At 50.3% G+C, this 12,844-nt stretch overlaps 5 protein-coding genes across 5 annotated transcripts; 2 read left to right on the top strand and 3 right to left on the bottom strand.

Moving 5' to 3' along the window:
• Window positions 1-269: 269 nt before the first annotated feature.
• On the top strand, window positions 270-739 carry PG986_005317 (uncharacterized protein; the record flags this gene model as incomplete). Its single annotated transcript, XM_066841539.1, has 3 exons — window positions 270-462; window positions 562-642; window positions 708-739. 3 exons carry the CDS (start codon window positions 270-272, stop codon window positions 737-739), a joined length of 306 nt encoding a protein of 101 aa, XP_066701401.1.
• A 361-nt stretch (window positions 740-1,100) lies between these two features.
• Window positions 1,101-3,322, bottom strand: PG986_005316 (acid phosphatase pho5; the record flags this gene model as incomplete). Its single annotated transcript, XM_066841538.1, has 8 exons — window positions 1,101-1,494; window positions 1,544-1,760; window positions 1,815-2,058; window positions 2,109-2,297; window positions 2,353-2,470; window positions 2,612-2,902; window positions 3,045-3,083; window positions 3,147-3,322. The coding sequence occupies 8 exons, from the start codon at window positions 3,320-3,322 to the stop codon at window positions 1,101-1,103; spliced, it is 1,668 nt and encodes a 555-aa protein (XP_066701400.1).
• Window positions 3,323-5,708: 2,386 nt separating this feature from the next.
• Window positions 5,709-6,955, bottom strand: PG986_005315 (uncharacterized protein; the record flags this gene model as incomplete). The annotated part of the gene is made up of 3 exons (XM_066841537.1): window positions 5,709-6,515; window positions 6,593-6,706; window positions 6,785-6,955. 3 exons carry the CDS (start codon window positions 6,953-6,955, stop codon window positions 5,709-5,711), a joined length of 1,092 nt encoding a protein of 363 aa, XP_066701399.1.
• Window positions 6,956-7,655: 700 nt separating this feature from the next.
• On the top strand, window positions 7,656-9,608 carry PG986_005314 (Bystin; the record flags this gene model as incomplete). Its single annotated transcript, XM_066841536.1, has 6 exons — window positions 7,656-8,277; window positions 8,332-8,495; window positions 8,623-8,668; window positions 8,720-8,769; window positions 8,903-9,156; window positions 9,239-9,608. 6 exons carry the CDS (start codon window positions 7,656-7,658, stop codon window positions 9,606-9,608), a joined length of 1,506 nt encoding a protein of 501 aa, XP_066701398.1.
• A 461-nt stretch (window positions 9,609-10,069) lies between these two features.
• Window positions 10,070-11,735, bottom strand: PG986_005313 (rRNA assembly protein; the record flags this gene model as incomplete). Its single annotated transcript, XM_066841535.1, has 8 exons — window positions 10,070-10,398; window positions 10,459-10,522; window positions 10,577-10,639; window positions 10,696-10,781; window positions 10,866-10,921; window positions 11,253-11,292; window positions 11,346-11,596; window positions 11,680-11,735. 8 exons carry the CDS (start codon window positions 11,733-11,735, stop codon window positions 10,070-10,072), a joined length of 945 nt encoding a protein of 314 aa, XP_066701397.1.
• Window positions 11,736-12,844: the final 1,109 nt, after the last annotated feature.

Here is a 12,844-nt window from a genome sequence, read left to right as displayed (position 1 = left end):
CTGAGATATGTAGGAATTACAAATCGACTACTGCACGCCATACAGTAGGTTAGAAAGTATATAAAGTCGTTTTCGAGCTTACTCCATGCACCAGTACCCCGCAGACCCTAGATTTGACATAATAATACAAGAGGACCCTTCTCCTGTCTCCTGCTAGTTCAAAAGGACATACACGCACATTTTGCCCGTTCAACAGCGACAAACCGGGAATAGCCAAAATAAAAGAAGGAGACAAGCCTCGCCAAATATGCCAGAGCGACTCAACAAAGATGCCGACTCACGGGCACGCCGTAGCCACGGTCAACGGAAACACCGTAGCTGAGACAGATGTCTACGAGATTGTCGAGGGGAACGTGTACTTCCCGCCGGGATCCATCAAGAGCGAGTACTTCAGCAAGGCCGACCATAGCACCCACTGTCCCTGGAAAGGCGACGCGAGCTACTATACAATCACTGTTGGCGGTGCGTACTCTCTATCTACACAAACCTCGAGCAGGCTCCGCATATGTTCTTATGGCTCTAGGAACAGGAATCTCTACTAATGGGACGCGGCATACGTAGGTGACGAGCTGGAGAACGCCTCCTGGTACTACCCCGAGACCAAAGAGAAAGCAGCGCACTTCAAGGACTACGTTGCGTTCTGTAAGCTCTTGGCTCTCTGCCCGTTGATCCGGGGAATTGGATAGATGACTGACCGAGGCCCATAGACAAGACAAAGGTCAATGTCTCAACTGACTAGTATCAATTTCGCTACTAAATCGTGCCAGACCACGCGAAAATGGTACCATCAAGCAGTAAAGCAGGACGATTGGCCGCAGGGAGGAGAATAACATTGTACTGCAGTCTGTGTAACTGGTTCGATTTTGGCTAATAATTGAAAGGTATATAAGTACTTTTGTGCGGCATCTGGTTCTCAACATGTCTGATTCGCCTCATTACAACGTCCAGGCTTTCGTAAAATTTCATGGCGATCGACGTCGCTCTCCAGGGCCTATTATATATATGTACATCACTACTACGGCGAGCTAGTTGCTTCCACTGGATGGGATGGAGGAAAGAAGAAATGAAGAGAAGAGAAATCCCAACCGCCGGAAATCCTCTTAAGCCGACTCGGAGCGCGTAGCCTCATTACTATTCGCGGACGCCGGGAGCGGCGCCGGCTGGTCCTCCCCACAGAGCTCCTCGAGCGTCTTGCGCTTGGTCTCGGGGATGCAAAGGGTGGTGAAGCAGCCGAGCAGCATGAAGAGGGCGTATATCTGGAGGACGTGGTCGAGCCAGGGGCTGTCATTGTCCGGGGTGGCGCCGCGCGACTTGAGGGTCGAGATGGCGCCCTGGCCGATGATGGAGCCGATCTTGCCCGAGGCGGCCGAGATGCCGTGGGCGGTGGACCGGTAGCGCGTCGGGAAGACCTCGCCGGGCACGATGAAGGTGGTCGCGTTGGGGCCGAAGTTGAAGAAGAACTGCGCCAGGACGTAGATGGCCAGGGAGCCCGTTCTGGCTGTGGGCCATGATGTAGTTGTAGCCGAAGCCCATGACCACAAACAAAATAGTGAGGATGATGAAACCGCCCATCTGGATCGTCTTGCGGCCAAGGGTGTCAACGGTGGCGACAGTCACCCAGTAACCAGGGACGGCACCAGCCAAGACAATGATGAGGTTGCCAATGGCAGTGTTCCACAGAACCTCGTAGGTGCGTAAGTTCTTGGTCGAGTAACCAATGATCTTGAGGATGGCGGCGTTGTTCAGGGACAGGCCGTAGTCTGTGAACCATTGTCAGTGCAGCTCCAGAGGGTCCGAGCAACAGTTACACTTACAGGCAACATCCAGCATGAACCAAGATCCGGCGGTACCGAGTAGAAGGAGACCGTTCTTCTGGATGCTGAAGTGTCGGATGAAGTCTGACCAACTTGCTTTCGGGATTTGCATCTGGGTCTGGGCAGCGTCGCGGGCTTGGATGCGGGAGACCTCGTCAGGCTTGCCCTCACTTTTGCCAGACATATAGGCCTCGACATCATCGGTCGCCTTTTCGACATCGCGACCGACATCGAAGGTGTAACGCTGTAGAAGTTCAGTAAGGGTCACGTAACAAGTCGTAGATCAATACCTACAGGGGTTTCAGGGATAGTCAAGCGGTAATAAAGGGCAATGGTAGCAGGGACGGCACCAAACCCAATAACGACACGCCACATCTTGTCAACGGCAACAGCACAGTCGCCACTGCAGTGCTTGGTGTCAGGAGACGGAGATAGAGATTGCTTGAAGCCAGCGGTAACGCAGAGCATTACGATTGCACAGCACTGCAATTTGTTTAGCATTGTCCCACTGTAATAGGGGGTTCAGACTTTTACCTACCAGCTGGCCGAGACCTTGCATGGCGAACACTGCTCCCATCATTGCGCCTCTCCACTTTGTCGTAGCAAACTCCGAGGTGATAATACTCGAGAGAGGATAGTCACCACCGATACCGATACTGGATCATTATCAGCTGTGGTCGTAGTGTGGCATCACATGAAATATAAATGATCATCGGGAGTTTGACCGAAGCCACATAGCTCCTGGTTGAGGCTCCCGTCATAACATATTTTTAGAGGGGTTCATTACTTTGACTTACCCCATAAGGACTCTCCAGAAGATGATGAGGCCGACAACGTCGACAGATGGGCTGCTGGAGCTCAGAGCCTGGGCTACAGTTGCGAAGATGATAAGGATAAGCTCAAGACCATACATCTTTTTACGGCCAACGTGATCAGCGAGGTAACCAAACCCAAGTTGACCAATGACAGTTCCGGCAGAGGTAGCAAGCTTGATAGCATTATCAGAGCTGGAGGGCATGGATCCGGCGCTGGGATAATAGACTATGCCCAGCATGAGCGTCAACAGCGACACGGCGAAGATATCGTAACTAACACATCCGAGTTAGTCGCTACTGCTTTCGAGTGCGTCACAGTTGTCCCGAGTAAGCCGAAAGTGATCTTGAGACTTGACACGAGCAGGATCCCGACAGTAATTAAATATGCAAGTTACGAGAAGGACAAGGGACGAACCTGTCTGTGAAGAAACCAACACCGGCGACGACAACAGCTCTGTACTATGTCAGTACTACTCTTGAGTTTTCCAAATGAGAAAGCTTCGTCCGGTTGTCATACCTGACATGATACCAGCCGAAGGGCGCAGCATCGATCTCGGCAAGAGCAAGACGACGCCGCTCGTTGGGATCCTGGATGTGGAGGAAGTCATTGTGGTAGTTGTGGTAGGCAGCGTTGCCGCCGGATGTCTTGGTGACCGCGGCGGGTGCCCTTGGTGTCTCGAGCTCCCCCGGCATTGCTGTACGTCGATATCCTTTTCCTGTATCTAATTTCTCTTGACAGCAATAGGTAAATATGTACGGGGTATCAGTGAACCCTAACTGTGGTTCTTGGAGGAAAAATGCCAAGTATCGAGTTATATGGGCTCGAAAAGGAAAGAAGGCCAAGGAGCTTGTGGCTTTGGTTGGACTCGAGGACAGGGGAAGAAGGAGAGCAAAAAGCCAGTCCCACGCGATGGGACGCGTCCTATTTAATCATCTCCAGGCAGAGACGAACATAGCATTCATCCCTCCCAGGGGGTGGCCCAGAAGCCCCAAGCTGCCAGTCAGCCTGCACAGGTCCCCACCATCGGTCTGTGAAGCGACTGACTGGAAATTTGGGATGGCCCCGTCCTGATCGCCTGTTCGCTCAGCTCGAGATAACCGTCATTCGGTGTTAGGCCCGAAGACAAGGATCCATCTGCGAATCGGCGCAACGCCTGGATATGGTACATATGTACCCCATTTGTCGGTAGGGATATGATATGTAGCGGAAGCTGAGACGGCCCCACTGGTCGGTCAACGAATACGACGTAGTATAGCCATGTACACAAGCTGGGCTGAACCTTTCAGCCTATTCCCAGACCTGCATCGAAGTAGGCGATGTGCATCAGATACTATTCAGTTCAAGAGGGTGGCGATACTGCATGGCTGACCTACAGAAATGGACGCTACTCGTTAGCCATTCTCGGATTATACAGCGAGTTTATCAAGAGACGACTATCGCGAGCCGCTTACTGACCTACTCAGAACCTGAGCAGTGAGGGCTCTCGAATTACAGTTTGATGGCACACCCACGTGGGTTCCTGGAAGTTACGCTTCCTGTAGCGTGCCTCTTTTGGGGATCTATCGGTGTCATCCCACACAGGCGGTCGCGCTGTTCGGGTAGACCGCCTGGCCTACCCATCAGCCCACAAGAAGTCGTTGGTTCGCATGCGGGTGTCTGCGTAATGCACTTCGGACGGCGGCGAACGGCTGTCGGGAAATGCTAGGCGGCGAGGAAATTTGCTGTTCGGTATGCGCATTTGGCTCCAGCGAGCTCTGATGAGCGCATTGGATCCTTCACGGGAAGGTTTGCGACAGGGTAGCAGACAAAAGATTGCATCCTGTATGTTGACCGATACAATTATCTGATAGGCAGACGACGAATTAGAGTTGATGCTCCAGGCACGTTTTCCAAAACCAGCACTCTGATTGGTCGGTGGATTTGGAGGTCAACGATAGATCCCTGGGTGGGGGGAGAGGGAAATTTCCGAATATAACAAAAATATATTCCATAATTCCGCGACGCCTCCCAACCAGGACTAGGGATGTGCTACTTCTACTGGCAGGAGCTCGCTTGAGCTGTCAGACAAAGTACCCCTGTTGATGGGCGCGCAAACACTTGCGAATATTGGTCAAGATAGAGGGCCAGCCAAGGCGCAATTTTTCGATGAACGGAGGAGTATAGCTCTGGCTGCGGAGATACAATTTAAGGATATATGGTCTAGAAACCGCCTGCTCAAAGCCGGCGGCGTTATCTGGTAAGTGTGACGAGGTTGACTGATGTCCCACACGACTGCGGGAGACGTCAAGAGAAGCAGGCACACCAAGCCGCACCAATATATCGCCAAGTCGCGCGGCGTCTTGCCGGCGGGATCCAAAAGCTTCGCATGCTGCCAAGACTTAGGCAGGTCTTAGCTTTCTCCATCGGTATGAGATGATAGGTAACTCACAGCCGAGAAAATTCACCCAAGGGGGGTAGCTTGAAGACAAAAGACTCGGCGGATTGAATCCCATTTGCACAGTCATCGGGTCAACCCGGCAGCTTGGTGGCTAGTACTTCACCCGCCAATTTGGGAGAGACATCCACGTCGCCCGAGATGCCCTTGCAACTCTTTCACAGAGGACTTGCAATTTGTCGTTCTCTAGTTGGGATGGGGAATAGAGAAGTAATCACTCCTAAATTTTAGCAACGTTCTACGGTCTCCGCATCTTGGCTTCGCTGAAGGGGCAATCGGGTGCTCAGTAATCCAACACTCGTCGCTGATTGACAGCAATTCTAAAATTGGCGCTCTTCGATGAAATTCCCGCACAGACAGCCGTTCTATATTCGGTGATATATTCCTTGCTTTATGGGCAATAGCTCAATTTCGCCTGTGGCTAGGCACTTATTGACGTATATACCCAGGGGCTAACGATCTGCTCTAGAACCAACTGGGCAGTCAGTCATTAAGTGGCAGAGGAGGTTTTTAGGACTTGACGGGAGGGATCTACTCCCTACTCGCAAGCCGCATTTTACTAGCAAACACTAGTAGGGAGTTCCGTAAGAACAGGACTGGCCGCGGCATAGAAGCCTGAAATATGCCGCATTTGCAGCCTCTGATCAGACCTCGACGACTTTGTCGTCATCGTCGTCGTCGTCGTCGTCGCCATCACCCGCAATAGTTTCAATAGGTGCCTGGGTGGCCGTGTCCTCTTCGTCACGCATTAGCATGTTGGCTAAGCGCTCGCACGCTTCCCGCACTCCCTCATCGGCGACCTTCTTGTGGGTTTCCCGAACGACAGGGTACACTTGGACAGTTCGCATGAGATCACGGGCCTGTCTCGTAGTGGTCAAGAGTAGCAGCGTCTCTAGATGTGTCTGTATAATGGCTGTATCTGAGTCGCGTTCCTTGTCAGGGGGTAGCAGTTGCAGATCGGGCAGCATTGCCATTGTCTCTTCCTCATCGAATTCTTCATTGCCAATGATAGGCAACAAAACATACGGTAATATGTTGATGTCATCCTCGTCAAGGAAAGCTGGGTGTGACGGCACGTCGAAAGCAACGTTCTTAATGGTGGAAGCGACACCCTTCCTCCTGACGTGTGACTTGTGCTCGGTAAACACCTTGAGCTTGGTGATGGGAATTACTCCGTCGTAGTCTTGTTTCCGGACAAAGTATTGGCGCAGCTCAGCATGTTTGGTCAAGTCGGCAAAGAGGTACGAGAGATGATCGTAGTCTGCGTCCTTGTTGTAGGTACCCTCTGCACCCTTGACAAACAGGTCCATCAACTGGTTCATGACCAAGTCATCGGACCCAAGCTCCTTTGGCGGCGCCTGTTTTCTGGCAAGAATGGATTGGAATGCATCCCATTTGGCCAGATTGGCCAACAACATGGATAGCAAGTTCGCGTTAGGCTCATTTGGAAGCTATACGATTCGTTAGCTTCGCATCAGGCAAGAACTCCCCGCAGGAATGTTGCTTTTCTTCCACGTTGTGCGCTTACCACAACAAAGCCCAGAATAGTGTCAAGAAACTTCTCGTCTGTAGCTAGATTCTCAAGGACCTCTTGATCGGCTGAAAGATTGATAAGTATGGTTATGACATGTTCGGAAATTTGCTGTAGGATATTAGCAACGGGCGAAATAGGAAAAGATGAGAAGCAGAATAAAACAACAACAAAAAAACAACAACATACAGGGTGGTCTTTGACCAATAACTTCAAGTTCTTGATTGGTACAAATTTGTCGGCTTTGAAAACCTCGGGCTGTGAGGTCGAAAACGGAACCAGGTTCTCTATCGCAACAAGTCGGATTTGTTGACTTGGATTTGCGATGAAGCCAACCAGCTCCTCCAGTTCGGTGGGCATTGTGAGAGGTAAGTAACCGTGTTGAGATACAGAGTCTGTCTGACTTGAAAGGCGAGCTCTCTTTTATCTCTTGATGCTCTTCATATGGTTGACCTCAGTACGGAAATCAAACACTATGGTGGGGGCGGGGCAGAGTCTCGCTCAGTTAATAGAACATTACGTAGTTGGCCAATGATAAAAATTTATGCACAGATTGAAGAGGCAGGCGGTGAGATTATGTTGTACCTTGCAGGCCATTTGACGTGCAAACAGCTGAACAAAGTATTTGCAGAATCTTCAGCGGGGGGGACCATAATAATACTCGAACATCAGCAATTTCTACGGATTCTGCTACTAAGGGGCCAAGATCAAGGAATGTATCAACGTCCGGGTACGGGATGCTGTTCTGTTTTGTAAAGTTGGACTGAAGTCTGCCTCCATCAACACTGTGATAAGATACGAGGACTATGAAAACTTCACCGCCTGCCCCAAAGAACCCAATCAGCCTCTACAAAGTACCAGGGCACACACTGCACAGTGGTTTTTTCCTTAGTGCCCCCGCAAATCCCCTATCGGCAAGAAGCGGGAGTGTAACTTTTCGAACCCCACCAAAAAAGTTCAGGTTGCTGTTATCGATCCATGCGACAGATTTTCGTGCGCTCTGAAGCCGTGATACTACCCGCAACTTGATTCGCCGCCAGCACCAGCTCCAGATCTCAAGATGCCCAAGGCTACGACGCCCAACTCGCGCAAGGCGCGCCATGATCCTCTCGAAAATGAGTACCTTGCCACGGGCATTCTCAAGGCGCCCAAGCAGCGCAAATCCAAAGGCGGCAAAGATAACGAACGTGAAGAGGGTTTCATAGATGCCAAGGCTTCGAGGAAGATTCTGCAAATCGGTCGCGAACTACAAGAAGAGAACGAGGCCGCCCCACCGAGGCCGCCCACTGAAGCGAGCGCATTCGGCTTTGATTCACGATTCGAGGATGAGACGAATGATGCCTTTGAAGACGACGGCGATGTTTGGAACGACGACGACGACATTGTAGAGGAGGAGGAAATCGAGGTCGACGATCTTGCGACCTTCAACAGGTTCATGCCGACTGAGAACCAAGACCCGCTACTACAGCATGGCTGGCCAGGCCAGGGGCAGGACGCGGCCCCAGAGCAAAGCACCAACTTAGCGGACTTGATTATGGCGAAAATAGCAGCCCACGAATCTGGAGGTGGAGCGACTCTCGAACCAAGAGATCTCGGCCCCCCGGACGAAGAATTCGAGCTTCCGCCGAAGGTTGTCGAAGTCTACACCAAGATTGGAATGTGGCTGGCACGATACAAGAGTGGTAGGTATCCCCTCGGTGGTAATAATTGAGGAGTTGCTGATGGAGTATGTTCAGGCCAACTACCGAAACCATTCAAGATCCTGCCGACGATACCGAATTGGGAACAGATCATCGAATTGACAAAACCGGATGAGTACGAAGGCCAACCTCCGATAGCAGTGTTCGTCTCTAACTTGTACAGGTGGACGCCAAATGCATGCTACGCAGCGACCAGGATTGTATGTATACTGAAGATATCTACGTCTCTGACGGGGCCCTGAGTTTCTTGATTTGAAATTAGAAGTTGAACCGCACATGACTAGCGCCGAGTCTATCGAAGGATATAACTGATTGAAATTCGTACAGTTTGTATCCAGCACGCCAATTGTTGTGCAACGGTTCGCTGAGATGGGTAAGTTGCCACAGTCTGATTATTAGGGACAGGGGCTAACAGACACAACAGTGCTACTTGAACACGTCAGAAGCGATATTTACGAAACAAAGAAGCTGAATGTATGTGGATCTTCAACTTCATTCTTATCATACCTTCAAAAGTTATCCTCGGGGGAACCCCCTAGGGTTACTGCCTGGGCTTTAACCCTGCCTCTGCTCGAAGAACAGTATCTGACTCAACCATATTTTCCAGGTTCATCTCTTCAATGCCCTCAAGAAGCTTCTCTACAAGCCGGCCTCCTTTTTCAAGGGTTTCCTATTTCCATTGGTGAATTCAGGATGCACTTTGCGCGAAGCCACGATCATTTCAGCCGTGCTCAGCCGCGTCAGTATTCCTGTGCTTCACTCGGCGGCCGCCCTCAAGGGATTGTGCGACATCGCCGCGGAGCAGGCTTCTGCCCAAGGCACGGAGGCTGCCGGCTCCACAAACGTGTTCATCAAGACTCTGTCAGTATACCTTATTTGCATCTTTGATTCATGAACCCATCCAAAGCCACGGTCAACTAACCAACCCACTTTTGCGTAATAGACTCGAGAAGAAGTACGCTCTGCCTTTCCAGGTTCTCGATGCTCTTGTGTTCCACTTCCTGCGTTTCCGCAGCCAGGACCCGGCCTCGGTGAAGCAGGGCGACGTCATGATGGACATCAGCGAAGAGCGCGCAGCCATACAGCACAAGCTCCCCGTCATCTGGCACCAGTGTCTCTTGGCTTTCGCCCAGCGGTACCGCAACGACATCACGGAGGACCAGCGCGAGGCTTTGTTGGATCTGCTCTTGACGCATGGACACCACACCATCGGTCCCGAGGTCCGGAGGGAGCTGCTAGCCGGCCGTGGACGCGGTGTTCCCCTAGAACAGGGGCCGGTAGTGGATGGTGATGATACCATGCTGGTTGATTGATTGATTGATTGATCGTTTGTTTGATGGGTACCTAAGTACATAACTGGTCGCATACATTTCACATTAGTGTGCCCGCGACAGAAGAGTACTATTGTAGATATGATACCAATGATGCATGACATATGGGTTTGGGAGTTTAATAGATTGGTATGGATGGTACTTTATATTCAAATGTGATGGTGTCTTACATACCCCTTTTATGCACTAATACTCGCCTTTTGGAACACTGATCGAAAAATTGTACAATCTGACATTGATGAAACGCTTCCAACGACCTTCATCTTCTCGGAGCTTCCCCGAAGAGTTGGTCCGTAGCTACTCGATAAACATATTGGTTTGGTTGCGCATGTTCTTTTCTTTTCTTTTCTTTGATCATTGTGCGGTGGGTATCATCATAAGGGGCCGCTGGGAGCGATGCACATACAGCAGGTTTGGATCCTATAAGAGGTCCAGCTGCTGCCTTACTCGCCGTCTTCCGCCCTGACCTTTCTCTTCTTCTTCTTCTCGCCACCCTCCTCAGGCGGGACGAAATCCCGCTCGCGCTCGCGCTTCTTCTCTTCCTGCTTGGCCTTCTGCTTCTCCATGCGTCCCTCCTGTGCGATACGCTTCTGCGCCTCACGCCCGATGTGATACTCGCCGGCTTCAAGTTGCTTATCAACCTTCGACTGCTCTTGCGCTGGCGGGAATGGCGTGTAGTTCTTCTTGGTCTTGTCTGTGACTTTGTAAGGCGTTCTTCTCGAGGACAGACTCCTGGCCTTGTAGTTAGGAAGGAAGCGGTCCCATGATTCCTCTGTAGAGTATGTCAGCGACGTTGCAACGGAAAGCTGTTACTCTATCGACGGTAACATACTTGCTAGTTCTGGGTCTTTCATGAGTTCCTGTTTAACCATCAAAGTCTTGATAGCGTAGATCGGCTGTATTCCTGTCAGAAATCTTCCATTGTCTCGAGGACAGTTTAATCAACTTACGTGAACATTGTTCATAGTATCTTCCACAATTCGTCGGATTTCCTTCAGTCCCTTATACGGTCCCTACTTGCCGTTAGTTGGCATTTCCAGTTTAGGACTGAAGATTTCTGGAAACATACCATAACTGAGACAGTGCTACCTTGGCATAGGATATAAGTCTGCGTCAACAACTCGAGAGCCTTGAGTGTCTGACCATTGGGACCCACTGGCATGATTTGAGTCAGTATGCTTTCTGGACGAACCTCTGCACCCTCTGGCGGTTGCTAGAGAGGAACCCAGGGCTACTCACAAATCCTTTGTCTCCGCTTCGCAAACTTCTCCTTACTCCTCACAAGGTTTCGGATTCTATACCAAATAGGTTAGCACTTACAACTCTACACAAAGCGATTGTTTGCAAACACTGCTCGAGATATAGTCGAGTTGAACCGTATGCCTCATACGACTAACCATGAAACGCTGGAGCAGATCTTGGAAGCCAGCGAAGGGGTACAAAATAACTTACTTAATGATGTCACATGCAACCCCATCATTCAAAATCTGGCGGCCACTCGAGTTAATAACCGTTTCCCGTACTACCCGAGAGTGTACTGCAATATTGCAAGGCCAGTCGGTCACATCCGCCGAAACAACTTGTGCCAACCACACCTTGATCCGAGCACCATGGGGTATCACTTACCTCGATTGCTTTGGGAGCGGGAACGGATCTTGCCAGAAGCCTACAATACAAAGGTCAGTCAACCCGCATAGGCAAAGGTGTTCCAGATATAACCGTACCGAATCAGGTCTCTAGCGGAGAGGATGGCGGCGGGATCGTATGTCTTCCTGGTAGTCGCCACTTTCATTGAACCGTCGACCAAATTGAGCTCGCAGGCAATTCCTCTCTTCTCGAGGGCACGGGTGATCATGGGCCAGGACTCGCGCAGGTAGGCCTCGCGATACTTGGGGAAAAGGACGGAGAAGTTGGATTCCTCGACGAAATGACCGGCGACATTGTGTTCTGGCTTGAACTCTTCGATCTTCCTGAATTGCAAAGCCAAGTCAGTATGCCGGTGCAAACAATCAAAGCCATTCTCATCTTGATGGAGAAAAGGCAATCGACTTACCACTTGTCAATGTCATCGGTATCCCAAGGTTTCTCGACGTTGTAAGTGGACGGCATGGTGGGCAGTTGGCTTTCTCTTGCGCTGGAGAAGTGTCGCGACGTGCTGGCCTGAAGCGGACTTGAAATTCTGCAAAAAAAAGAAGTTCGGTATGTTAACTGGAAAATTTCAGCGGGGCGAAGCGGCTCTCAGTGGGTACGCCAAACCTTAAAGCCCTCTTAAAGCCGGACCCATCCCAGCAACATACATAGCAACAGCCAGGCGGGTGACCAAAATGCGCCTACCGCAAAAGGGCTTATATTGAAGTACTCGATCTTCGTACCATACCATACTTTATGGAGCTGTATGAAATTAACAGACGACGTTAGAAATCTAGAAAATGATCGATTTTAAGCATCTGAGCAGGTACAAATATGCAGCTTACATTGTACAGGGCAGCTCGATAAGCCCCTTGGCATTCAGTGAATTCGAGGCGTCGACCGAAGGAATCGAGCCAGGGCGAAACCAGGGTCTTCCGATTGGCTGTGAGGGCGGGAGATGCGAGATCGCAGCTGCCCTACGTTGTATCTCTGTACATGGCTAATGAAGCAATCTCACAGCTGAGGAGTCACTAGTTCGTGTCCCTTTTTGCCTTGTCACTTTTGTAGAAGCCTCGGCGGGGGGTTGTATTGACTCTTCGGATCGCATGTTACGTCAAGTAGCAACATGCCTCTCGAGGCACTCGATAGATGTTCCAAGTACATTGAGATGTTCCAAGTACATTGAGATGTTCCAAGTACATTGAGATGTTCCAAGTACATTGAGATGTTCCAAGTACATTGAGATGTTCCAAGTACATTGAGATGTTCCAAGTACATTGAGATCGGACAGGTATATAGTATTATCTTATTCAAACGAATGAAGGTTTTACTTTATAAAATCAAGATTGTATTATTCTCTGAAGAAGAGAATTAAATGATAATATAATAGAGGTGAATATACCACAGGTTGTGTTATCCTTCCAATAAGGGGGCGTTTGGTACAAAGTAAGCTTTTCCCGATTCCTCCCGCTCCTCATCTCGATCTTTCCTAGATCTTCACGACGACAATGCAGCGATAAATGTCAATGCTGTCGACCTTCCAGTCCTGGTTTTTGTTGCTTTGCTCTTCTTTCCCCGTCACTCGTTTC

This window comes from Apiospora aurea (assembly GCF_038362705.1).
Source record: "Apiospora aurea strain CBS 24483 chromosome Unknown utg000004l_segment0_segment0, whole genome shotgun sequence".
NCBI lineage: Eukaryota > Fungi > Ascomycota > Sordariomycetes > Amphisphaeriales > Apiosporaceae > Apiospora > Apiospora aurea.
This window is presented reverse-complemented; position numbering and strand designations above follow the sequence as displayed.